Genomic DNA, 26,760 nt, shown 5'->3' with positions numbered 1-26,760 from the left:
GGTGAGACACTGGCCCAGGTTGCCAGGGAAGTTGTGGCTGCTCCATCCCTGGAGGTGTTCAAGGCCAGGTTGGATGGGCCTTGGGCAGCCCGAGCCAGTGGGATGTCCCTGCCCATGGCAGAGGGGTTGGAACTGGATGATCTTTAAAGTCTCTTCCAACCCAAACTATTCTATGAGTGTCTCCTTAATTCTGACTCCCAACAAGTCTCGGCTGCCCTTCTCCAGGAGATGAGTTTCCCACAGGAGCACAGGCACTATCCGAGGGAGAAGCTGCTGCTGCCATTGACCCAGTGTCTCCGCAGCGTGACTGATACTGTGTTTGGCTTTCATTCTGTAAAAACACACTTTCTTTTTTAAAGCAGTGAGAACTAACACGAGTTAACCGGAGGAGAGGGAAAAGATAAGGAGCAGCTGGTGTGGGGTAGGGGTATAGGATTCGCTATTATCTACTGCATCGTTAACCCAACTTCCCTTTTTTTTCCTTGAAAATAACGAACCCATACAGACGTTTACAGCAGGAAGAAAGTCAGGGATATGGAAATCAAGAACTACAGTTGAATCTCGGTGCCTCGGGTGAGGGAGAGGAGGTTTTGAAAGGCAGAGAAGCGGTTTGAGGTGTGAAACAGCCACCTTCCAGCTCAATAATTTGCAGCTCCTCGTGTTGCGTGTACGTAACTTATGTCTGTACAGGAAGCTGTGCTCATCCTGGAGCGGTGGCAAGTAAACCAGCAGACGAAACTGCAGCTCCAGCATATCTTGTCTAGGTAAATCCTGTTCTAGTGCTCTTGCCGTGGAACTTTAGGTTCTGATTTACTGCTCCCAAAGCCCCCTTTTATCCAGAGCTTCCCTGGAAAGAGACATCGTTGAGGCCTGGGCCTGCGAGACTGAGTGCCTCTGCCCAAATGGATGAGGCTAACGAATGCTTTCCGCCTCTCTGGATCGCCATCCCCTCCAAGTGCAGAGAGGGGTCTGGCCCATTCAGTTCTCAATATGTAGCATCTAGAGAAGTTATGCCTCAAAAATGATCTAAAGCTTCCAATTTTATTTTCTTTTTTTTGATCACAACTTCTGCCAACTACACTTTGTTATACATCCCGTAAAAACAGCTGGGGTTTTGATTCTCATATGGACCTGAAAGACGTGCGGTAACAGTTAAACTGGGCTGGGCTTGCAGCGCCTGTGCCTGCACAGCCTCAGAGACCTGAGTCACACATTAAACTGTCTGAGCGCTGGCGGCTGCTCTGGTAGAGGACATTGCTCGCAATCGCTACCTCTGTATTGTTTTTTTAAGCCAGCAAGTGAGCTATGTGCTTTGTTGACTTTAATCTCAGTAATGCTTCCTTGTTATTCTTTTCCATTTCAGAGGGCAACAAGGACTTGATGTCTTGTTTCTCCCCTCCCTCCGTTGTCTTTTAACTCGGCTGAGGAGTGACCTGTCAAATTGCCTGTGTTTTGGCAGTGGGGATGGGTTTGCGCTGCAGACTTTGAAGGTCCTTAAAGGTGAGGGGAGGGCAAGGAGAGACAGAGTTAATGCAAATCAGGAGAGAGTGAGTACAAAAATAGCTCTGAACTTGTCAGTTTGGTCACTAGTGGCCTGGGTTAGTCATCTGGCAGGCTCTCTTTCTGCTGCTCCGAGGGATTATTTTACAGCACTTGAGATTTGACATAATTTCTGTAGGGGAGAAGGAGCGGGATGGGCGTAATGAGTGGGGTACTGTCATCAGCACTTCTTTTGCACGGCAGCTGTTCTCTGTTTAGCCGCTGAATGTGGTCATTGTTGACTTTCCTTGTCTACCTGCCAGGTTGTTAGGTGACTCATTTACACACCACAGCAGGGTTCATGCGCTCGGCTCCCAAACAGCTCCCTTCCCTTTTTCCTCTGTGGCCCTTTAGGCACCCACTGGTTTTGTCATTTTCCTGATTCATCTCTGTGTTGCCAGGAGCCTCTTAGAATAAATGCCCTGTTCAAAGCAGGGGTAAAAAGGACAATAAAAAGGAAAATCAAATCCCTGGTACAGATTTAAAGTGCTGAGCCTCAAAGATGTGCCCCTTTAATAGTTCTGAGATCTGTTTCAATATCCTTTCTTGTGCTGGGTTCGTGGTGCTCAACACCTCTGTGTGTTTGCTACGACTTCTGGATTTTCATGGGTTGATTAATGATGGAAATGTTCATTTTAAGATTTTTGCACTTGAGCCACGAGAGAATTGGCATGAGGAAGTGACCCCTAAATGTAAGGGGCAATAGAGCATATTCTGGTTTAAAAGAAAACTCTGTTTTAATGTTCCTGAGGTCTAAGGTGAGGGAATTGGCGGCTAAATCAAACCTATTATTTCCGCTTGGCTTGTGTTGGTGGGGCTTTAGGGTCCCCCTAATTCTCTGCTTTCCTGACTTCCACTGCACAGTATCTGCCGTCCCGCGGTGCCTTGCCTCCATGCTTCTTTGTGCCTCTCCCTCTGCACCCCTGGCTCCCTTCCACCTTCCCCGGTGCTGCCAGTTGGCCAAGATCTGGCATCTGCTGGGACTTGTTTGGAGCCGCATTTACGCTAAGCGGTCAGGTAGCAGCCCTGCTGATTGACTCGCCAGCTGCTGCCAAGCCGAGGGGTTGTCTTTTCCAGCCCCATCCTGTATCCAACACCAACCTGCATTAATCCAAACGCTGTAAGAGCTCTGCTTTTGTCGGGCTTGACCAAGGATTTCAGAAGTTACTGGTCATTAAGAGGAGGGAAGGGGAACGAGAGAGGAGTTCTGTGTGGGCAGCTGATTGCCTGGCCTTGTGTCATTGGTAGGAAAAATGAGAAATGGATTTGAGGGTGGCTGAGAACAAGGAAGAAAGTAATTAGCAAGATTTTATGGCCATTGTCTGTGGTGTAAGACCACAATGTAATTTCTCCTTGGTGCACTCTAGGAGAAAATCTTTCGTGTCTTCTCTTTTTCTGTTTTTTTTTTGGGTGAGTGTTCCTCCTGTTTAGTAATGCGAGAGTTCCCTCTTCTTTATGGTTTTACTGTTTGTATTTAAGTGAAGGGAATACACTGAGAAATAAATGTCCCTTTGAAACCTGTGCGGTCACATATTTTTAATACTGAGAATAACCTGGAGTGCTGTGTCCACCTCTGGGGCCCTCAGCACAGGGAGGACACGGAGCTGTCAGAGCGAGTCCAGAGGAGGATCCAAGGGCTGGAGCACCTCCCGTCTGAGGACAGGCTGAGAGAGTTGGGGTTGTTCAGCCTGGAGAAGAGAAGGCTGCAGGGAGACCTTAGAGCAGCTTCCAGTGCTGAAAGGGGCTCCAGGAAAGCTGAGGAGGGGCTCTTGATCAGGGAGGGCAGGAAGAGGATGAGGGGAACAGTTTGGAGCTGAAAGAGGGGAGATGAGATGAGATCGTAGGGAGAAATGTTTTCCTGTGAGGATGGGGAGGCCCTGGCCCAGGTTGCCCAGAGCAGTGGTGGCTGCCCCATCCCTGGAGGGGTTCCAGGCCAGGTTGGATGGGGCTTGGAGCAACCGGATCCAGTGAGAGGTGTCCCTGCCCATGGCAGGGAATAACCTGGAGTGAATAACCTGCCCATGGCAGGGAGGCTGGATTGGATGACCTGTGAAGGTCCCTTCCAACCCAAAGCATTCTATGATTCTAAGGTTGATCATTCGGATCTTCAGTGGTATAAGTCAGGGGTGGCACGCTGGCAGTCTTGTGTTCTTTTCAGCTCCATGCTCAGTGGCTGGGCAGGACTTTAATTTGATTTAAATCATTCCATAATCTGATTGTTTCAGCAGCCTCCTGATTTTCTTGAATTTGAAGTTATTTCTGCCTGTGAAGTATTTTGACAAATGTTTTGCTTTGATTTCTTGTTCTTACTCAGTGACTCTCTGAACCTGGGAAATGGCAGTGATGGGAATTACGTGCCAAGGAGCTCCTGATCCAGCCGTCAAGCACAAGAAGGAGCTCACAGCTACCAAAGGGCTGAACGAGACACTGAGTGAAAAGCAGAGCAGTGCATGCAAAGTAGAAGATTCAAAGAAGGTCATCTTTCACAGTCAGTGGAAAATCCTAAATGATGTAATCACTAAAGGAACAGCAAAAGAAGAAACAGAAGGAGGCTGTGCATCAATTTCTATTATTGCCCAAGCAGAATGTAAGTAGCAGGGCGGTTTGCTCTTCATTGAGAAAAAGGAATGTGTAATGCAGTATGAGATTTCACTCGCTTTGCGCTCCTGGAGAGCTGAGACGAGATCTATTTGTAATCCCAAGCCGGGTGGAGATGGTGACACATCCCAGTCTCTATTTAGGAAGTTCATGAAAGCTCCTAATAATGTGGCAGCATCCACTGAATGAAGCATAAATAACAGAACAGCGTGTGGCCATTGCATCTAGCTGCTTTGGAAATCTGTGTCATCTGTTCTTGGCTGACTTCCGAAAGGTGTTTTAAAGGACTGTGGGGAAGAGAAGAAAAACAAACTCAAGCTGTCAGGGTGATCAGGAGATGGGAGTGCTGGGATGCTGTCGACTGCTGGGGGAGGAAGAACATCGTGTGGGTGATGTGGCATGGCTGTGTGGTGATTTGTCTGGATCGCTGGGTTAGCAAGCTGGTAGAGTTATCTTAGTCTGGTTGTTACGAGGAAAGCCTTTGCCTGATCCCACAGACATGTGACGATCCTGTTTTCTTTCACACAGGTGAAAACAGTCAGGAGTTCAGTCCCACTTTATCAGAGAGATCCTTTATTGCTCATAGTAAGCGTTACAGGTGAGAGACATCTTTTGTGTGTGCTGATTTCTTCCCATGCGCCCTGGCTCTTTGTGCTTACCATAATTTTTCCCAAAGCACTGTCATTAGAATGAGCTTTCCTGGATGCAGCTCAGGAAGAGCGTGTCTTTCCCCAGATGTCTTGGAACCTTTTTGTGTTAGGAGAAAATACAAGTTGAAGCACAAAGCACTTGAAACACCTTGCATTGTCTTATTGTAAATACCTGCTGGTTTACTGGCCCTTGTAGCCTTCTGCCTCTCTTTCTGGGTGGCCAAATTCATTTTGAAGTGACTGAGTGATTTTTTGAGGTTCATGGGCTTGAAGGAGAAGGATCCAAGGGAAATTTTCTGTCTTTTTTAACTGCCCTGATGTGTTAGAAACTGCGTTAGAAACCACGTTACACCATCCTCTCTGAAAAGTGGGAAACACAGGCTGTGGCTAGAAGTGGTCCTGAAAAAAAGGGAACTATTTTGTTTCTGGGGAGGGTAAACAAAAGGGGATGAGAGAAGAAACTTTGCTTAATGACAGCATCAGAAATAGAGTTGTGAAGAGAAGCTGAAAGTGGCCAAGGGGGAGTAACAGTTGTGATGGAAAAATAGAGGCCTGGGACTCGCTTTTCTGAAGTTGCCTGGGAGTGAACCTCTTCTTCATGAAGAATATGTGCCCTGTTGGGGCACGTACTGGGGCATTATTAAGCACTGGCGCTTTATTGAGCACCTCCCGCCCTCTCTGAAGTGGGTGACTGGGGTCTAGAATTAGGTGCTGCTTGTTTTCTGGCAGCTTTCCGACTGAATCTGGCCCGGTGAGGTTTGACATTGCTCACGTGGCATTGTCCCATGAACAAGCTGAGTAAATGCAGAGCGAGCCATTTCTTCAAGGGTTAATGTGGAATACACACCAACTGCAGAACCACAGGATGGTTTGAGTTGAAAGAGACCTTAAAGCCTATCTAGTTCCAACATCTTGTCATGGGCACGGACACCTTCTTACTGGATCCGGTTGCTCCAAGCCCCATCCAAGCTGACCTGGAACACTTTCTGTGGGGAAGCCTGGACCAGGGCATCCCCACCCTCACAGAGGAACATTTCAGATTCAAGGCAGTGTGGTAATGCCATCACCTCGAACTCTGCTCATTGGATCTTTTAGCACTCAGTGGGGCGCTGGAACAGCATTTCTGGCTGTGAACTGCGTCGCTGCCCAACAGAGGCTGATGATATCCTGCATAGCTCAACAGAACAGCTGGGATTTCTTCATTTGGAGATCAGATATCCTGTTTTCTGTTATAACTCGATTAAAAAACTCTAACTACTCTGATTGATATTGAATAACTGCAGGTAAATGGTCCTCCCGAGAGCGGCCTCTGTTTGTACAGACCCACTCGGTGTTGGCCAGTGCTCTTTTGTGTATGTATGTCTTCCTAGAAATCCTGTTGTACCAAGCTTCACATGCCAGAACACCTGGGCTTTTTCATGCTATTTTATTTGAATGCACTTAGTCATCGCTTTTCTTTGGTGCAAAGCCTGTTCTCCTTTCAAATAGAGCCGACGTTTATATTAGGACCGCTTTTATTAATTTTCAGAGGTTTTTAAAATCTATTGTATCTACGCATAATCTCCGTGTTCACTGTAAATCATCGACACAAGGTGTCTCAAAGCGAGCTGGAGACACTCAGTGCTTTTCTATCTCCTTCGCTGTCTAGTCTTGCTCTTCCTTGTGGAATTTGCCAATACTTGGAGGCTTAGTGCTTTGCTTCCCCCTCAGACCGCCTATATTTCTTTCTTACAATGCCAGGTACACAACTGTGCCTTGATATTGAAGTTACAAAGCTACGTATTAGAAGGCAAGAAGTTATTTTATTGTTCTTTATTCTTTAAATCTCAGGAGGCAGAATCGCTAGTTCTCACTCTTGTTCTGTGGGCCGTAATTGTTGACTGGAGGTGTGCTTTCACTGTCAGATCTAAGACACCTCATGCGTTTTGGTTTCCAACAGCCGGTCAGACAGTCTCGATCAAATCCCAAACAATGTGGCCCACGCAACGGAGGGGAAGATGGCACCTACCTGCTGGAGGGGGAGGCATCGCGGTAAGACGAAAAAGAAACGTCACAAGAAAAGATCCAAGCTGAAAATACAAACTGTGGCTGCTGGCAGGCAAGGTCCCAGAACTCCAGAACAAGAGAGCTGCACCCCGATTCCCGTCCAGGTGAGAATCCTGAAGCTTTTCTTTTGTGGTGCTGCAAACTCCTGATTCGGTTGAATTTTGGGTGGTTATGCTGAAGTTCCTGCTCAGCTGTTTTGTTTTGTTTTACTTTCTAGGAGGATGAATCACACCAAAATATTCTTTACAGAAACAGTTTTTGGGTTTCAGAATTTAACAAGGACTTGGTTTATGATCCGCTGCCGTTTGAGAAACACGAGACAGTTCTGTCCACGGGCAAACTCCATTCACCGAGAAGCCAATACAAAACCGAACTGCACAAGTTGATAAGCCCTATTCAGTGCCTTAATCATGTTTGGAAACGGCACTATCAGAGGGACGGTGTTCCACAGCCTGAAACCCTCCATCCTTTTCCCTACAATATAGTACCCCCTCATTTCCCACATCTGAACAATCCTCTCCATGCCCTGAAACGTAACGCTCTGGAGACGTACATTCATGGTGATCTCAACTATCAAGACAGTGAGCAGCGCTTATCTGGCCTAAATTTAGAATATAGTTTCCCCAAATGTGTCAACCAGTCCATGAAAACCAGTTCGGACAAGATTTCTGTGGAAGAATACTTGGTAGATGCCTTGAAGGGCAGCGTGAGTTTCGGTGAGCCACAAAATTTAGCCAGCCTAGCCAAGACGTGGAGGGGAGGAGGTCTGGACCTGAAGGAACAGTTTCATGAAGCAGATGAAAATGAAGGCGTGCTACTTACTGAGGTGATCTTCTGTCCTACGCTCTAGTGTCATGGAAGGCAGAGTTTCTGCTGGGCTTCAGAAGACAGATAATCTGCATCCACACGCTAACTTCTGTAGAATGCTCCGGGGAGACCTTAGAGCAGCCTTCCAGTACCTGAAGGAGGCTACAGGAAAGCTGGGGAGGGACTTTTTGCAGGGGAATGTAGTGATAGGATGAGAGTTAATAGCTTTAAATTGGAAGGGGAAAGGTTTGGATTAGACATTAGGAAGAAATTCTTTACTATGAAGGCAGGGAGGCTCTGGCTCAGGTTGCCCAGAGCAGCGGTGGCTGCCCCATCCCTGGAGGTGTTCAAGACCAGGTTGGATGGGGCTTGGAGCCCCTGATCCAGTGGGAGGTGTCCCTGCCCATGGTGGAACTGGATGGGCTTTGAGGTCTCTTCCAACCCAAACCATTCTATGATTCTGAATGGTTCTTGATCCGGTCGAAGACTGCTGGTTAAAGAAGTGGGTTTGTTTTTTTAAGGGATATAAAGGATTTTGAAGGATATAAAGTTAGACTCAGGGCTGTAATTTGTTCACTCATTCACAAAATATGCGTGCTGGTCTATGAGAAGTTTTTCTGTGCTTAGTCAGTCTTCAAACACGGCCTCTCTGTCCCTGAAAGAACTCAGTCCATTCAGGCAAACAGGCTGCAAGGTTGGATTGGCTATGGATGACCTGGGCTGTGACAGACAGAAACCAGACAGATGGAAAGTGCGGAGGTGCAAAAAGCGTGTCTGCTGCCTCTGCTGGGAAGCAGCTTGCCCATTGTCCCTTGCCGAGCGCAGCGCTTTGGCATAGCAAATGCATGTAAATCTCAGAGGCGTGATTCATTTCTGCTGAATTCAGGTCTGTCTTGCCACCTTAACCTCCTCTCTGAGGACTCTTCACTGGAACCAGTTTGACCCACTGTCAAACTGTTGGTGGTGGAGTTCAGGTGTGACTTACTTGCCTGAGTATGTTTACACTGAGACCTGAGAAACCATCTCGGTCTATTGGCTATAAAAAAGGTTTCACTCACACAGAGATGTCAAGATTTAGTCATGTGAATCTTGTTTTATTTGTAGGATTTAGCTTCCTAGCGATGTCCTGCATGGGAAGGGAATAGCTTGGAGCTCCAAAGCTATCCAAATACAAGTGGCCTTTCTTAACAACAATGAGGTGCACTCATTTAGATCAGAGCCCATAGAAACCAAGTAGATCCTCCCATATCGTTTCTTCTCAAGCCCATGACAGAATTATGTACAGTGATTGTTAGAGGGGTGTGGTGGTATCCATCATCGTGCCTTTACTGAAAATGTTGGTCTCACTCTGTGTACCTCAACAGTTATTTCTTTCCTTGCTTCATCTTGTTTTCTGATTTCGACTTCCAGAAACTAAAGCCAGTGGATTATGAGTACCGAGAAGAGGTTCATTGGACCAAGTGTCATGGTTCTTTGGGCATCGGCTCTTTTGGAGAAGTATACAAAATAGAGGACAAACAGACAGGATTTCAATGTGCTGCCAAAAAGGTAATTATGGGTAAGAAAGGGGGGGATTCCTGGCTCAAGAAGGTGCATGGAGCTCCTTCCAGCTGCCGTGGACTGTAGGGGCCTTAACATGGAGTCACAGTGAAATGCTGCTGGGGTTATCTCCAAGGAAAAACTTCATAGTGATGCCATGGAGAGGAGAAGCAGACAGAGAATCTGTGTGTGCACAGAGGGTCGAGCAGGAATAGGTTCACTTGGCCTTCAAAGGTGCAACAAAGGATACTGGGTTTGGTGCTGAGAACAGGCCAATTGCAGAGATTTCAGGAAGGCTCTCTGTTCCTGGTGACTGCGGGGAGAAACGGCTGTGTGAGGGACCTGCTTATCCAACTGTTCTCATCTTAAAATACACCCAGTGTAGATGGTGACGGCAGCTGTTTCTTTGCTGAAAAAGGAGTAAAGCAGGAAAAAATTAAGGCACTTAAAGCAGCGCCTTTTGTATGTCCAGTGAGTGTTGTGCAATACCAGCCCATCGCACTGAGGCGATTCTGTACAGATGCAGCAAAGGATGTGCGTTTTTCCAAAATCATAGAATAGATTCATGGAATGGTTTGGGTTGGAAGGGACCTCAAAGCCCATCCAGTTCCACCATGAGCAGGGACACCTCCCACTGGATCAGGGGCTCCAAGCTCCATCCAACCTGGCCTTGAACCCCTCCAGGGATGGGGCAGCCACCACTGCTCTGGGCAACCTGGGCCAGGGCCTCCCCACCCTCACAAGAGAACGTTTCTCCCTAAGACCTCATCTCAATGTCCCTTCTTTCAGCTTAAAATCATTCCCCTTGTCCTGTCCCTGTGCTCCCTGATCCAGAGCCCTTCCCCAGCTTTCCTGGAGCCCCTTTCAGTCCTGGAAGCTGCTCTAAGCTCATCACAGCAATCTGTTGTGCCGCAAGATACGCTACTGTCATACAATGTATGAAGCGTATGGAATATAACTTGGATCAGACTATTGATTTGCAGGCAGCGATGGAAGGGCCTCTGAGGTGAAGGCAGAGTGATAACGCAAGCAAATGATGAGAATGTGAACTATTTTGTTTGAACTTAACACTTGAATAGTTTCATCACCTCTGTGAACCAATGTTTCTCGTATTACTCCAATAGAAAAGTTCAACAAGTGTGTGGGAAGTGTTTGCCTTGAGTGCAAAGATATTAGGTGCAAAAAAGAATTGGAATTTGCATTTTTCAATTGAAAAATGTTTGCTTTTTCTTGTTTACACTGGTCTCAACTTGATGCGTTGCCTGTGGAAAGGTGGAAGGGGTGAGACTAAGCCAGCTTGTCCAGTCTTTAACCATTTAATTTGTTGGCTATATAGAAGCAATGTATTTAAAGCATATAAAAAGTTATTTCCTCTTCTGCCTCCTCACATTTTAACTGTGGGATTTAGTGGCAACATGACCAGCTTGCTCCCTGACAGTAATTTATTCTCCGTTTTGCAAATACATAGTCTTAAGAGAAATAGCTGTTCCCAGTGGGGAATATTTTCAGGAAGGAGGAGGAGGAGTGCTGAAAAGACAGACATGAGAGTAGGAGAAGCTGAAGTCGTTCGAAACGTCTCTCTTTTTTTTTCCATAATTACTGGTGGACTTGACAGGATGTGTCTGTAGATCCAGAATACATAGAATCACAGAATGGTTTTGGTTGGAAAAGATCTTTAAGATCGAATCCAGCCCTGCTAAGCCCACCACCAGACCATATCCCGAAGTGTGATATCTACAAGCCCCTCCAGGGATAAAGGCTCAACCACCTCCCTGGGCTGCCTCTTGCAACATCTATCAGACCAAACTAAGATGCAAGTGGAACACTTACTCCAACATATTTCATTTCCCACCAGTAACTGTGTGGCATCACTGCTGTCTGCCTGGGGCAGAAGGGGACTACCTGCCCTTACTTGGTGGTGTAAGCACCTGCTCTCCGAATTCTTGAGATTAAACAAAAACCAGCTATAGCTGGATTGCTGACAATGAAGAAACATGATACAACCTTTTCCTACCAGAATCTTAATGACTCATGTTACTCCTGTTCTTGGTTTATTTTGTTTGGCTGAACGTGGTGGATAGAGATTTTCTTCAACCATTTCTCCATGCAAGCTGAGTCCTACCTAAAAAGGTGATAGTGCTGATCGCTGCTTGTGGCCATGCTTCATATTCCCTCCTCTTTAGGGGATTTTCTATTTTCACCAGGTACTGCACCATCCTTAGATATTTATTTCTTCTTCCATGAAAGCAGAACGCTTAAGTTGTCAGTGTTATCGCCTTACCTGAGACAGAAGGTACCTTTCTCCTGAAGATTACCAGTACTCAGCCATAAGCCGGAGGTACTGCAACCTGGCATCTTTTTTTTTGACAAATCTTAACTTCACTGGAGCACTGAGGGTTTAGGGACTCTGGTTGTCCTTGTTTGGAATCGTTCTGAGTGTTCCCACCTATTGCTGTACCTGCTGATTCCTGTTCGCGAAGGTGATGGATCCGGGAGGGCTGCTGCTGCCAAGGTCCTTCACAAACTTTGTTCAGTGCTGCTTCTTTGTTCCTCTAGGTACAAGTTGAACACTTCCGTGCTGAAGAATTAACGACATGCGCTACGATAACAAGTCCTAAAGTTGTCCCCTTGTACGGAGCTGTGAAGGAGGGACCCTGGGTGACCATCTTCATGAAGCTGATGGAGGGTGAGAAGGGAACGACCACTTGGAAGCACCATTGTTAACTGTTGAGTGCAATGGACATTGATCTCCTCTTCCTCCTGCCCCAGTTTTAAATCTGTTAATGCTTTTGTGTATCCAGAGTGTTCCTAGCGTTAATTCCTGAGGGGACTGGGGTAGGTATGTGCCGCCCCTGCTGGTGTGTAGCAATCGTCTGTCTTGCGGGAAGTCATTTCCAGTCCTGCTTCAGTTGGTTGACAGCCGACTGACCATGAGCCAGCAGTGTGCCCAGGTGACCAAGAAGGCCAATGGCATCTTGGCTTGGATCAGAAACAGTGTGACCAGCAGGGCCAGGGAGGGGATTCTCCCTCTGTACTCGGCACTGGTGAGACCATACCTTCAGTACTGTGTTCAGTTCTGGGCCCCTCACCACAAGAAGGATGTTGAGGCTCTGGAGTGTGTCCAGAGAAGAGCAACGAAGCTGGAGGACAGGGGTTACGAGGAGCGGCTGAGGGACCTGGGGGTGTTCAGCCTGGAGAAGAGGAGGCTGAGGGGAGACCTTATTGTTCTCTACAACTGCCTGAAAGGAGGTCATGGAGAGGAGGGAGCTGGGCTCTTCTCCCAAGTGACAGGGGACAGGACAAGGGGGAATGGCCTCAAGCTGCACCAGGGGAGGTTCAGGCTGGATATGAGAAAAAAATTCTTCACAGAAAGAGTCATGGGGCACTGGAACAGCTGCTCAGGGAGGTGATCGAGGCACCTTCCCTGGAGGTGTTTAAGGAACGGGTGGATGAAGTGCTGAGTGACATGGTTTAAGGGAGTGTTAGGAGTGGTTGGACTCAATGATCCGGTGGGTCCTTTCCAACCTGGTGATTCTATGATTCTATGATTCAGTCTAGTTCACTGTGTAAGTCTTGAACAGCAGCTGCAAATTCTCACTAGAACCCAAAATGCTGCTGGTTTTTGCTTTCATGTTTATTTGCACAGTGCCACGTCAAGCACGTTGTACTGGATGAGGGGATGCTGGATCCACAAACTGGATGCTTCCATTGCTTGGTGCTCCTTTTTCCAACCAAGACATGGAACACACAGCCTGTGAAGAATCAAGCTGGTGATCAGTAGCACCTAGAAGTATTTGATAGGATCACAGAGTCGTTCTTTTTGGTACAAAGCAACACCACTGAACTGACACTAAGCAAAAGGTTTCACCCAGAAGCCCATTTTCTACTGCCCATTTTCTTGGGCAGTAGAACTCTGGGAATAAACAAAAGGAACAGACCTGTGTGGGCAAGATAAAGCCTGTCAGACCCGGCAGTTCTCTTTTTTTTGTCAGAAACAATGAGGAATGCTGATAGTGCTGGGGAGAGTTTAAGGATAAGCTAACATGGACTCTCTGGATTTCTTCCTAGGTGGCTCACTGGGTCAGCTAATTAAACAGAGCGGCTGCCTGCCAGAGGACAGAGCCCTCAGTTATTTGGGCCAGGCGTTAGAGGGCCTGGAGTATCTTCACGCTCAAAACATTCTCCATGGAGATGTAAAAGGTAGGATGGTATTTGAGGTACTTCATTCTTCCATTTTGCTTAGAAGGGGCAAACTGCTTGGAGGTGAAGTTGCTGAGTGGCAAAAGCTTATTTACTAGGTTTTGAGTTCTACATTTGAGATTAGAACAGAACGTGGTTCCAAACAGCTGGGCATATCGTATTTGTCACCTTTCTTTCTGTAATCCGGTGGCTCTGACAGGCTGGTTGCCCAGGCTGCCCACCACCACGGTAGGAGAATCTCCAGAGCTGATAATTGGTAGCTTGTAAGTAGAAATAATTATAGTTGTGTTCTTGCTTAAGCCAGTGACACTTCATACGAGTTACAGACCTTGGTTTGGGCTCAGAAAACTGTGGTTCTGTTGGCTTTTGACTTCTTTCCCATCTCAGTCATCGTAATACAAAGGAGACTGACTAATTCAAAACTTCTCATTGCCAGCGGAAAACGTGCTCTTGTCTGATGACGGAAGCAGGGCTCTCCTGTGCGACTTTGGTCACTCTGCTCACCTTCACCCAGACGGCCTGGGGAAGTGCTTGGTCACAGGTAAGGATTCTCTGCTGCGGTTCTAAAGATTCGCCCTACTGACTCGCTCTTTCTTTTTGAATATTTCTGTGTGGCTTATTTACCAGCAGCTGTGTTTCCCAGACTTAACATTGCTCGTAGTCCTGCATTTGTTGATATCACTCTGGCATGTACCCCACTGACAGCCAGGATGAACTCCAGGCTGGGAGCTGCTCCTTGTCTCCATGTTGGATATGTTATAAGATTATGGCAGTGCACTATAGTCAGAGTATTGAAAATCACATTGAAAGTGCAAGAATCATAGAATTATGGAATGATTTGGGCTAGAAGGGACCTCAAAGCCCACCCAGTTCCACCCCCTGCCATGGGCAAGGACAGCTCCCACTGGTTCTGGTTGCTCCAAGCCCCATCCAACCTGGCCTTCAACACCTCCAGGGATGGGGCAGCCGTGGCTTCTTTGGGTGCCTCACCAGGACCTCACCATCCTCATCATGAAGAATTTCTTCCTAATGTCTAATGTAATCTTCCCTCCTATAATTTAAAGCCGTTCTCCCTCATCCCATCACTCCAGGCCCTTGTAAAAAGTCCCTCCCCAGCTTTCATGGAGCCCCTTTCAATACCAGAAGCTGCTTGAAGGTCTCCCCAGAGCCTTCTCTCCTCCAGACTGAACCCCAACTCTCTCAGCCTGCCATCATAGCGGAGGTGCTCCAGCCTTCAGATCATCTCCGTGGCCTCCTCTAGACCCATTCCAACAGTTCCATTTCCTTCTCCTGTTGGAAATTCCAGAACTGGACACAGGACTCCAGGTGGGCTCTCAGCAGAGCAGAGGGGCAGAATCCCCTCCCTCACCCTGCTGGACACACTTCTTTGACACAGCCCAGGACATGGTTGGCTTTCTGGGCTGTGAGAGCACATTGACGGCTCATGTCGAGCTTCTCATCGATCAGTAAGAAATCACATTGATACTTAAAAATCTAACCCTGACTTGTCGTGTAACTTCACTGAACAGCTGGAGAATCCTGATCTCCACCAAAGCAAAATTCCTTCCTGACTTTTGGGCAGTTAAACTTTATGGTTAATGCAGCTGTTGAACGAGAAGGATGCTTTCTACTGCCCAGCTCACCAATGGAGCATCATACTTTGCCTCCCAGATCTCCTTGGAAGGGAAGTTTAATGCCTTTTCTGTGTAAACGGGATAGGACTGATATGGAGAGGAGGCCTATAGGAAAGCTGGAGGAGGGGCTTTTGATCAGGGAGTGAGTGTAGTGACAGGACGAGGGGTAATGATCTTAGGCTGAAAGAGGAGATTTGGATTGGATATTGGGGGAAGATTTTTCCCATGAGGGTGGGGAGGCCCTGGCCCAGGTTGCCCAGAGCAGTGGTGGCTGCCCCATCCCTGGAGGTGTTCAAGGCCAGGTTGGATGGGGCTTGGAGCAACCGGATCCAGTGGGAGGTGTCCCTGCCCATGGTGGAACTAGATGGGCTTTGAGGTCCCTTCCAACCCAAATCATCCTGTGATTCTATGTAGTCTTCAAACAACATATAAGAGCACACAGTGTTGCTTCTTGGGTTAAGGTGACTTGTTTCTCCCTTTAACTGAAAAGATGAGGAGGCTGCCTTAGGCTTCCCAGCAGCTGCATTCGAACGGTTCTCTAGTTTACGTGCGGTGCGTTTTCACTTGGATGGTTTTAGGGAACTACGTGCCTGGCACAGAGACTCACATGGCTCCAGAGGTGGTCATGGGGAAGCGCTGTGACTCCAAGGTGGATGTCTGGAGCAGTTGCTGTATGATGCTGCACATGCTGAACGGGTGCCACCCTTGGACCCAGTATTACAACCACCCACTCTGCCTGAAGGTGAGTGACTCAATGTATCTCCAGTAACAGCTCGGTGAGTCTGTCCAATCTCATCGTACCTGGGCTGTCATTTCAGGAAGGCTGGCTACGAGCCAACTGGACAACTAGGATTCTGTGGCCTTGCCTTGGAAGCCGATCGTTTCTTACCCCTCTGAGACTGCCGTACATTACACCGCTGGGGCCGTTTCGTTCCTATCCTGCTCAGAGCCTGGGCGTGACTTTTAGCCATTCTGCTGCAATAAATTTACTGCTCAGGTCTCTCATGCTGTAATTTCAATTGGAAATGCTCTCAGGGTGGGAAGAACCTTTCTGAAATCAAATGAAGCCTCCCTAGTCTAACCTCTTTCGCTTCCTGTTTGTTACACAGATAGCTAAAGAGCCACCTCCTCTGAGGGAAATTCCACCTTCCTGCAACCCTCTCACTGCTGAGATTATTAAAATGGGTCTGGAGAAAGAGCCTGTTCACAGAGCATCTGCTTCCGAACTGAAAACTAAGACCAGTGTTGCACTTGAAGAAGGTAGAAATGTCCTGTATCTAAAGCTTCTTCTCCAACTGATAAAGCAGATGGTTGCTGATTAAGTCAGAGTGATCCGATGGGGAAGACGAGCATATTTTACTGTTCAGTATGTCCTTTGCACAGGCTTCAGCACTGAGATGTGCGTTTGGGTTGATAGCTTTTGCCCGCAGCTGGGTGTTTCTCACCCAAATAAATGAAAATGTCCTGTGTGCTGTCACACTCTTGTTCTTCCTTCTCTGCTCAAAGCAGATGATTTTGTGCTTTATGTGGATTTTTTGGTGTGTGCTCTGGCTGGGCTCGTATTCAGCCAAAGTATAAACTGCATCCGGTGAGGCAGAGCCTGACGTGCAGCAAAACCGAAAGCAGAGGTTTAGTGCATCCTGACCTGTAACTCACGCTTGTGGTCTTGCCTCCAAGACTATCCATAATTTATTTCAACGTAGAACCTTTCAGCAGGACTGTAAAACAGCAGGCATTTGTCAAGGTGATCTGGTTTTGTCTTTTGAAGAAGCTGGGTGCTTTACGGCAAGATACAGTTCAGAAACTCTTATTGTGAAGCAAAAGCTTTAGCTCTTTGTTTTCTTTATTTGATAATGTTTGTGTGCTTTTTGGTTTTACAGTGGGAGGTGTGACAAGCCCCTGGAGAGGTGAATACAGAGAGCCCAGGCATTTCTCTTTGAACAAAGACAACAATCCACGGACGTCCCTGTCCCCCACAGTGAGCCCAGTTTCTGAGACTGGTTCTGACCCAAAATTGGCAGTCAAAGTTTCTTGTGCAAGCCCAGTCCTACCACCACCACCTCTGGAACAAAGAGAGGAGGCCGAGGGAACCCCTTGGAACGTGAGCAAGGAGTTATCCAAGACCTGGGATCCTCTACCCCTCTCCTCGACTGCTCTCCCCCTGAAGAGCTGCAGCCATGTGGAGAGAGCAACAACCATTTCGGAACAAGAGCTTCAGCAGCTGGAAATAGGTAAGTGATGTGCTATGTGGGGAATTCGGCTCTGGGCTTGTGAGCAGGACAAAAATACAGCTGCTTCATTTGGCCTCTTGACAGTTATTGCTGGGGTTTGAGCTTGGATGTCGTTTCGTTCGTAGTTCCTCTCTCACTACAGAAATTGCTCAGCCTTCCTTGAAATTACCAAAACTAGTAGTTCTTAACCAGTTAACTGGGCCACAAAGGTGGCGCTCAGGACTTCCTTCCACTCTGAACAGTGGAGAGAACTTTGGTGAAAGGTGCAGGAACCTTTAAAAAAACAGCCAGCTTCAGGTTGTGTTTCCGTGCACTGTGTAAACAGTGCCTGTGATTCCAAATCATCTGAAATGTTGGGTTTTCAAACATAATTCTTTTAATAAAGGGATAAGACTATTGGATGGGGGATGCCAAGCAAAGCAGGATAGTTAAAATCAGTCTGCAGCTGCTTTGTTCTGGGCATTGGAAAACCTATAGCCACCAGCCAACGAATTTGATGAGCAGCAGCAATCCAGAGTTTGAAAACCAGCAGTAAGTTCACTGTGAAAATCAGTGGAGTAACAGTCCAGTTCCATTGCCCCTGTAGAACTCAACCTCTCACTTTTGTATCCCTTATTTTCTAGTCTTTTTAAATGAATTTAAAACTTCAAGCTAGGAAGAAAGTGTCTTGAGATGTAACTGTTGTCCCAGAACTGAGGAATGGCATTTAGGGGTCAGCTTTCTTCTCAAAGGGCTTTGGGTCTTGAGCAGCCTTGTGAGGTCTGGATATTCAGTGCAAGTTACTGCAAGAGTTAAGTACATAAATTTGTCCTTTCCCTGGGTTTAATGTTGGTGGATCCAGAGAGAATGGATCCGATATGGATCCGATAGGTGACATAAGCTGAAAGAGCAGAGAATGGAGGTGGAACTGGATGGGCTTTGAGGTCCCTTCCAACCCAAAGCATTCCATGATTCTATGATAATGGGCAAGAGCTGGGCAGGTCTGAGTGCTGGTGCTGTCTCTGGCATTCTGCACGTCATCGCACACATCTTCTGTCCTTTCTTCCTCAGTTTCCCTGTTCTCACAGTGGTGCCATAGCCTCTGCTTAGCAGAGGTGTTGAGTGGCGTGTTTTGCAGACAGTAATATCAATGTTCATTAGATAATGCTGAAGAAGTTTTGGGCATTAATTGCAGTAACTGATTAGAGCGGGGAGGCAGGAAAGGAAACACTAGAAATGTCTTCCTTCTCTTTCTGTTTGCTTGCAGAACTGTTTTTGAACAGCCTTTCACAGCCTTACTCACTGGAAGAGCAAGAACAAATGCTTTCATGTCTCAGCATCGACAGCCCGTTTGTGTCGGATGCCAGTGAGAAGGTGGGTATCAGTGTTATCAGAGGGTGGCAGGGGAACCACCTCTGGAGACTGGAAGCTGTGACCCATGGACAGCTGAAGCTTCTCAGGTTTCTTGCTGCTTTTTGACTCCCAGTTTGCTGGAGAGCACCTTGGGAAGGAATCTTTGCTCTTGGACAGCAGGGTATTTAGGATTGTAGTTGTGCTTCAGTTTTCTGTCCAGCGTGGATCCCTTTCTCCAGTTGCTGTGTCCTCACAGAAAGTGTCTGAATATGGAAAATCTCAGTGGTCTTGACCCTCCCTGTGCAGAAGAAAGGAACAGAAGGAGCAGTGGTGAGCGTAAGAGCTGCACCACGTTGGACCAGACAGCTGCGCAGCCCTGGGTCTGCTTCCCAGCAACAGCCACTATAGGGGTGTTTAGGGAAAGACCAGAAGAACACAGACTCTGATCTTGGGTATTCATTCCCAGCCTATGGATCTGTTCTTTGTGAACTTCTTTTGACCCATTTGTACCAATGATTTATGCAGTCTGAGTTACCTAAATACTAACTTTAATTTTGTTTGCTCTGCCTCTGGTGTTGAAGAACCAGTGACAAACGCTGAATAAGCCTTGTTGAACCAGGGAGGGACGTAAGCTCTCAGTCATTGTTTTCAAAGAGAGGCCAAAATTGTGTAGTCTGCCATCTACAGGAGTCATTTCTGACTGTGAGCGTCTTTGTTTCCTATTTCTGTTCCTCTTCCCAGCCCTCTGATGCTTTTTGAGGAGCAGTGAGCAGAGTTCAGGTGTGCAGCGTGGGACGGGACTCTGCTTCTTTTTTCCCCCTAACCCTACCATTCAATTTGACTTTTGACCGGTACTTACCACTGCGCCGATGTTGTCAGATTGACCTTCTGTGACTCCAGGATAGTACAGGCTTTTCCAATCAGCACAGCAGTGCAGAACCCGTAGTTGTTTATGCAGAGTTAACTGCTTTCCTGTATTATTTGTCACTTGTTGATGCGAGGATTGTATCTGACGCTTTATCCTTCTGTCACTCAGAATGATAAAACCCCCTTTTCTCATCCAGCTCTTCATCTGATTATTGGTTTGACTATGGAGGGTATCTTATCATAGAATCATAGAACCATAGAATCATAGAATCATTTGAGGTGGAAGGGACTTTAAAGATCATCCAGTTCCAACCCCTCTGCCATAGGCAGGGACATCCCACTGGATCAGGCTGCCCAAGGCCCATCCAACCTGGCCTGGAACACCTCCTAGGATGGAGCAGCCACCACTGCTCTGGGCAACCTGTTCCGATGTCTCACCACTCTCATGGTGAAGAAATTCCTCCTTATGTCCAGTCTAAATCTGCCCCTCTCCATCCCCGTTCTCCCTCCTCTTATCCCCACAAGCCTTTATGAACAGTCCCTCTCCTGCTTTCCTGTAGCCCCTTTCAGGTATGGACGGTTGCTTTAAGATCTCCTTGGAGCCTTCTTTTCTCCAGGCTGAACAACCCCAACTCTCTCAGCCTGTCCTCGTGCTCCAGCCCTCTGATCATCCTTGTGGCCTCCTCTGGACCCGTTCCAACAGCTCCATCTCCTTCTTACGTTGAGGATTCCAGAACTGGACTCAATACTCCAGATGAGGTCTCACAAGAGAGGAATAGAGGGGCAGAATCCTCTCCCTGGCCACGCTGCTTTGGATGCAGCCCACCTTATGTCTGCAAACTGTCACATTGCCATTCATCCCCTTTTGTAGATGGGAGGTAAATGTCAAATAACTCAAGCCCCAGCCTTAGATCCCTCTGGATTTCTACCTTTTTCTTCCTGAGGTTACGTTAATGTTTATCTCATGGAAGCTCATTCTCTTTAGGAGCCATTGACAAACTTCTGCTTGCTTCTGCAGAACTCCATGAAGGCCTCTCATAGCTTGAGGGACACTATGAGCTCTGGGATTCATTCCTGGAACAGCCAGGCAGATGGACAGAGCTTCAGTTGGAACAACCTGCTGAATCGCAGTCGGCACACAGACACTCCCAGCCATTTCAACGGTGAGTCTCAATTCCTGAAGCCTGGATCAGTGGTCTGGTATCATTTTCCAGAGGGATAGGGAGTCTTTGAGCTCTTCTTACTCTCTCTGTCAGTGCAGACCCTCCTCCAGCACACACATTGTCCAGAAGCCCAGTTTGGCTCACTCATTGATGAAGCAGATGCTGAATTATTTGAATATAATTTGGTTACTTAATAACCCATAATATCTAAAGCAGATCACCAAGATTGCAGTCCAGCATCTTATTTCACTTGCTTGATCCCTTGCAGGGATCACGTGTTTCCCTGATCCATTGCAGCTTTTTTCCTCTGCAGTTAAACAAAGGACAAGCTGCTAAGTGACAACTGGTTTGATAGGATTTAGCTACATTTTCTTAAGTCTTGACATACTTCTGTGTAGGTAGTTGGGTATTTATGGAAATCACAACATCCTTTATCGTAATTATCCCATAAAGAGGTCTGAAATGTAATATTGCCGCGAGGATTCATTCCCTGAATATAGAGCATGATGGCACACACATTACAGGCTGGTGCCAAAGCATAAAACCACAGCAAACCATACCACTGCCTCTCAAATGTGACAGCATTAGTACAGAGAAAAGTGTTAAAATACTCTCTGAAAAGTGTTAAAATACTCTCTCAAACACAAATGAAACCCCATTTTCAGAGCTCTGAGTTTTTCGCAGTACCTACAGGAGGCACCAAGTCTGTGTAGTCTGGTAAAAACCAGAGAGGATCCTGAACACACAGAGACTTGTTCAGCTTTGTAGGACTGCCTCGTGCAGCTGCCAAGTGCAAAAATATATGTTTCTTAACCATAAATGTCTGCAAAGTAGTTTTGAGGGCATTTTGTGCAAGTCGATAGATCCCTTCAGCTTCTTTCTTGCTAATTCCAGCTCTGCTCTGTGATTGTTGTCGTCAGCAACACCTCCATGTCAGCAAAAGACCTACAGAAATTAAACGCTTAATGACAAACCCCAGTTCTTCTCATCTATGTGCCTTGCCCATCAATTTTGGTGTTGGACTGTGAAGTCTTTATGCCTACAGCAGACAGGAATGACTTCTCTTGTGCTTTTTCAGGAGTGAAAATCCAGATCCAGTTGCTAAGTGGAGAAAATTTACACATCAGGGATTTCCACAGGACAAAGGTGGGAGACATTGCCACTGGGATAAGCAGCCAGGTGAGACAAAGCTGGGAATTGAGCACAGCATTTTGTCTGAGAAGCAATTTCTTCTATAATGCAGCTACATAATAGCTTAAAACCAGTGACCCAGAAGTCAGAAGACCCGTTTAGTAAGATAACTGCAGTGCTCCTGTTTTGAGTGATACCAGAAGATGTTTTCTGAACCATAAGCTGTTGCTAATTGTCAGGGGGACTCTATCTTAGAAAGTACCTGTGCTGCAGGTCAAAAATCCTTCTCCTCGACTCTAAATTCTTTCCCTTCTCCCCAAAGGATGACTTTTTCATCAAGAGGAGTTATGTCAGCTTAAGGGACACGGGCTGTGTTTGGCTGAGGTTCTTCCTGCCTCTTAGGTTGGAGGAGGTATTGGCAGACTCGACGTCGCTGTGGGCCTCTTTGGCAGTGCCTGAAAGGATCTCCTGAGTGTTTGTGGGACCGTGACTCATCCGAGTGTCAAATGCGGTGATCCTCTCTAAACGAAGAGCTTGCACAAATCCAGCAAGCGTTTAGTGGTGCTGGGTCTCGTTGGCATGCTTTGTTTCCGTGGACATAGCAAAGCCAATATCGCTTGCCTGCCGAGGAGTTCACAGTGCCCAAACCTTGACAGCTCAGGAACCACCAACCATGGTCAAAATGTGGGTGAGGCAATTTGTCAGCAGGGTGAATGCTCCCTAGTCCAGTTTCTGAGATCCTTCCTTACAAGAGAAGGTTAGGATGTTCCTGCCAAACACAAGCCTTTCTCCAGGAGCTTTTCTTGGGCTGGGAAACTGTTTGTTGCTTTGATGTTCTGACTTGAAGTACCACTCGGAACTGTTTGTTCTGCTTCACAGATCCCAGTCCCTGCTTTCAGTCTGGTGACTAAGGAAGGGCAGCCGGTTCGCTACGACATGGAGGTCCCCGACTCTGGGATTGAGCTGCAGTGCACCCTTGCCCCTGACTGCAGCGTCAGCTGGACGTGGCGAGTCAAACACGGTCAGCTGGAGAACAGACCATGAAGCCATTCCTGTTTTGGAGGGTTTTACCTTGTTGAAAGAAGGAATTGCAAAAGCTTCCAACCACCCCTGCCATGGAACACCGAGTGCAGTTGCTGGTTTTTGTGCTGAAGTAGGATAGCGGTGCAGCAGCTCACTGCTCTCAGGCCTCACTTCTGTTGTCTGTTCTGATCCAGTTCCAAGACAATGTCCTGAGCTTAGATGTTCCCCAGAACAGTGGGAATTACTTGTTTCGGGTGTGAGTGTTAGGTTGAGCTCAGAATGGTAGGTGGAAATTCCTGCTTTTCAGAGGAATGTGATTGTGCTTTTCAGGAGCAGAGGGGGATTGGATGAGAACTCCTGTTCCTCAGCCTCCGAGGAGAAGCCGGTAGTTGCTGGGCTTGCCCAAAGGAGGAGGTTGGGTATCTTCAGTGCAGCTGTGGTTGTTTGTGCTGAGGAGAGGTGGCTAATTTCCTTCTAGCTGGAGGAAAAACTGAATGTTTCTGTAGGCTTTGGGTAGCATCATCTCTACCTCAAGCCTTTTGCATGGGGAAAATCGACAGCAGTAATTAGCTGGGTTCTTGGTTTCACCTCCCACCCTTCCCCGCAGACGCTTCCTTCTTGAATCAGAAAAGAAGTTTGTTCCCAGAAAGAGCTTTGCTTGCAGCTCTCGTCTTCAGGTCTCCTCCCAACTCAGGAGGGAGCTCTCTCTGGTGTTCTCTCTGGTGCTCTGTCTTCGGTGTTGCTGCCAGTGTTGTCTGGCAGGCGGGGCAGGAGGAGGGGATGGTGTTCCTGGGTGGACAGGGTGGGAGAATCCCACTCCTCCATCCTGTTCCCACTGCTGACTTGGGACTTGGTGTGAATTGTCCAGTCCAGGCAGCTCCCCCTGGAAGGGGAAGGGACGGTGCCTCAGGCAGCTCAGACAAGTCTGAATTCTGCTGTGGTGTTTGTAGAAGCCTCACTCCGAGCTGTCGGTCCGGCTGGCCGCTCATCCCCTCCGCTGGAGCTCAGCACCCCAGTTCCGTGCTTCATGAGCACTCACGGACTGGCATGAGACTTCATACTGCTCCCTTTATGTCAGAAAGTGTTAAAGGAGTGGGATGGGCAGCCGGGCCCGTGATGCCTTAAGCTTTGACCTTATTTTTTACTGATTTTTGAGTTGTTTGGTGGTTACTGAGGCTGCACAGGTCACATCCAGATAGGAGGTGCTGCCAGCTCTTCTGTAACCTAGAACAAACCCAGAGGAGGCGGTGAGCTGTGGGTGGACTTCTTCAGGACTGCCCCAAGTCCTTGTATGCCTGGAGATCACAGTCACTCTTCCCGTGTGCTGTTCCACTGTGTGGCCTCTGAGCAGGAGCTCTCTACATCCAGGCTGAGTAGAGGAACGGCTCCCGTAAAGCGCAGTTGGCCCTGCTGGATCCATGCTGGTTCTGGGCGACACAACGGGGCAGGAATGTCTGCAGTGATGTTCACTTAGAAAACAGCTTGGAAAGGTTGTACTGTGGGCCTCCCTTTTTAAGGTCCAGGGCTCCTTGAGCAACTGCTGTCCTCCCCTCTGGTCTCCCACAACATCGGTTGGGTTTGATACACCAGGCAGTGACATCCCTAGCAGAAAATAAAAGTTGTGCTGCAATAAAAAGGGTGGAACTCTTGAAGAAAAATTCAACCTGTCACCACTATGGGTATATTTTTATAGCACTTTTTGTTCTAAAGCACTTAATGTTGTCCAAAATAGACACCTAATTATTATAGCTGAAATGCCACGTTGAGAGTCTTTTCAGTAAACAGTTAACACATTACATCTCTTCCAGGAAGGAGTGGGGGGAATGGGTAGGTTGGCTCGATTTTGTTTTTTCAGACGCCATAAACTACTAAGAGTTGTGAGCTCTGGAGCAGGAGGACTCAAAATGCCTTCCCAGGAGCTCCCAAGCATATATTCTGTGCAGCAACCCATCTCCCCATGCCTGGCACCCCTCCTGGGCTTCCTTTGAGGGGGGAGGAGAAAAACCTGTTGGCTGTTTCTAAGAAGAGGCTGTTGGTGATGTGTCAACATGACACACGGCTGTTGGTGATGTGTCAATACGAAAGCGTGATCCATTCCCTTCTCCAAGACTGCATCTCATGGCTTTCACTGCTGTCTGCAAAATGCTCTGATGTACGGGTGTAGGGTTTGTTCTTGGATGTTGGACTCAAGTCCTCTTTTCTCAGGACTTCTGAGCTTTACACTTCACCTATAGCATTAACAGGAACCTCGGGCTGCCTGTGTGAAGGCTGGAAACCCTTACGAACCCGGAATGTCGTTGTTGGGTGGATGGAGATGCTCACGTTCTCCTGTACCCTCACACCAGCATTAGCCAGGATCTCCATCCTGTTTGGTTGGTCCTTGTGTCCTACTTTGTCCAACTTCAGTCCAAAGTAGGACTTTCAGTCCTACTTTGCTGCCACCTCAAGTGAAAAAATGAGGCTGCAGATTTCCTCCTAACGAATCTTCTACGTGACAGCTGGCCAGGCGAGCGGGCTGTGGTGTCAGCAATCCCTGCTGGATGGGAAAGACACCTCGGCTAATACCACAAACCACTGGTGCTTTCTGACTGGAACGTGGTTCTCCTCTGAGGAGCTTTTTGCTACCCACCAGCTTGGGATCTCCTCGACTCTGTCCTACTGCCAGAACAGTTTCCTCTTCATTCAGCTGCTCATTTTTATGCAACGACAGGCATAAAAACTCCAGCTTCCAGCTCGAGGCTGGCTGTGCAGCACCGGCAGAAGAGAAAATCGGGAAAGCTTTTCGTTATCCATCTTAAAATTGGACTGAAGGTGTCTGTAGTAACCGATCTCAAGGACAGAACCCCAGTTGTGAGTAGGGAGGACAGGAGTGATGAACACAGATGGCTCTTGTCACGTAGCTCCTTCCAAAAAGGAACAAAATCCCTGTTGGCAAAGCAATAAGAAGCTGATGATCCGTGTGGGGTGGGCAGCGCTGGCGTGGGTGAAGGCGAGGGGATGACTCGCTTGTATTGAACAAATGACACTTTATAAAACTGTGATTTCTTGAAATTAACGGTTTTGACCTGCATTTTCACAGGGAAAAAGAAATAAAGCTGGAGAAAAAAGAAAAGATCCTTCCTTCTCATTGCTAATGGTTGGGTACGCGGTCCTGGAGAACACGGGAACGGTGCTGAATAAGGTGTTTTTCAAGAAGGGGTGAGCGCACTCTGGTTAAACTCTGCTGCGTATCGCCCTGGTTTTGGGGGGACGCAGGGAGAAGTCATTTCTGGGTGTGAAGAGGTAGCAGTAACTGTTGGATCTGAGCACAGATTTACTAAACATACTGGCATCTCTCTCCATTTCCAGGTAGAGAACCCCTTTTCCTCCTCGTGTCCCGTGCAGGAAGGGGGAGTCGCTGTCCTGGGAGCTCCCCCAGTAGGGGAGAAGTAGGGCTGGGATGCAGACGAGGTTAGGCAGCGCGCTGGAGGTTCGCCCACACCTTTCAGCAAGTGCTTCTGCTCCGTGTGGGTGCAGGAGCTGCTGGTTTGTCTCCTCTTGGGCGGAGGTTCCCGAGTAGTCGGCGCCGTTGACTGGAGGCGCAGTGGTGGCTGTGCCAGTCAGCGAGTGTGGTCGTCTGTCTCAGAACATAACCCCCAGGCTGGGTTTTGGGGAGGATTGCTGTCACATACCTGTGTTTGTACAGTGAACACGGAAGTTAAATCAGTTGTCCACAAAAGAAGAAGTGGGTGTTTTGTCACTGGACTTCCCTGTGAAGACACAGCTCAGCTTAGGCAGCACCTCTTGTCTCGGAGGACAGCCCAGCTGAGAATCATAGAATCACTAGGTTGGAAGGGACCCACGGGGTCATCGAGTCCAACCATGAAGTGGTGTGAAACCTGGACCTTTGTGCTGAACTCAGCCTCTTCACGAGTCGTCTTCTTCTCCATGATTCTATGTAGTGGACGGGTACAGCTGATGATCTCAAAGGTCTTTTCCAACCTAATGATTTTATGATTCT

The 26,760-nt window shown here is 47.7% G+C and overlaps 1 protein-coding gene across 2 annotated transcripts in view; it reads left to right on the top strand.

Annotated features, from left to right (window-relative positions):
- The window catches only part of MAP3K14 (mitogen-activated protein kinase kinase kinase 14), a 31,170-nt gene extending 5,315 nt beyond the window's left edge, over positions 1 to 25,855 (top strand). For both annotated transcript variants that reach the window (XM_009567283.2, XM_054088532.1), the window contains exons 2-16: positions 3,854 to 4,126; positions 4,666 to 4,735; positions 6,727 to 6,937; positions 7,051 to 7,659; positions 9,051 to 9,188; positions 11,736 to 11,865; positions 13,248 to 13,379; positions 13,816 to 13,920; positions 15,592 to 15,755; positions 16,123 to 16,273; positions 16,894 to 17,244; positions 18,491 to 18,597; positions 20,462 to 20,606; positions 21,685 to 21,785; positions 22,617 to 25,855. In XM_009567283.2, the coding sequence (XP_009565578.2) occupies positions 3,874 to 4,126; positions 4,666 to 4,735; positions 6,727 to 6,937; positions 7,051 to 7,659; positions 9,051 to 9,188; positions 11,736 to 11,865; positions 13,248 to 13,379; positions 13,816 to 13,920; positions 15,592 to 15,755; positions 16,123 to 16,273; positions 16,894 to 17,244; positions 18,491 to 18,597; positions 20,462 to 20,606; positions 21,685 to 21,785; positions 22,617 to 22,781 (2,832 nt within the window). In that variant the 5' untranslated portion in view covers positions 3,854 to 3,873 and the 3' untranslated portion in view covers positions 22,782 to 25,855. The remainder of the gene's footprint in view (positions 1 to 3,853; positions 4,127 to 4,665; positions 4,736 to 6,726; positions 6,938 to 7,050; positions 7,660 to 9,050; positions 9,189 to 11,735; positions 11,866 to 13,247; positions 13,380 to 13,815; positions 13,921 to 15,591; positions 15,756 to 16,122; positions 16,274 to 16,893; positions 17,245 to 18,490; positions 18,598 to 20,461; positions 20,607 to 21,684; positions 21,786 to 22,616) is intronic.
- The last annotated feature ends 905 nt before the right edge of the window (positions 25,856 to 26,760 follow it).

The sequence above is a fragment of the Cuculus canorus genome, chromosome 25 (genome assembly GCF_017976375.1).
Source record: "Cuculus canorus isolate bCucCan1 chromosome 25, bCucCan1.pri, whole genome shotgun sequence".
Lineage (NCBI taxonomy): Eukaryota > Metazoa > Chordata > Aves > Cuculiformes > Cuculidae > Cuculus > Cuculus canorus.
Note: the sequence above shows the minus strand (reverse complement) of the source record. Positions and strands in the feature narration are given on the sequence as shown.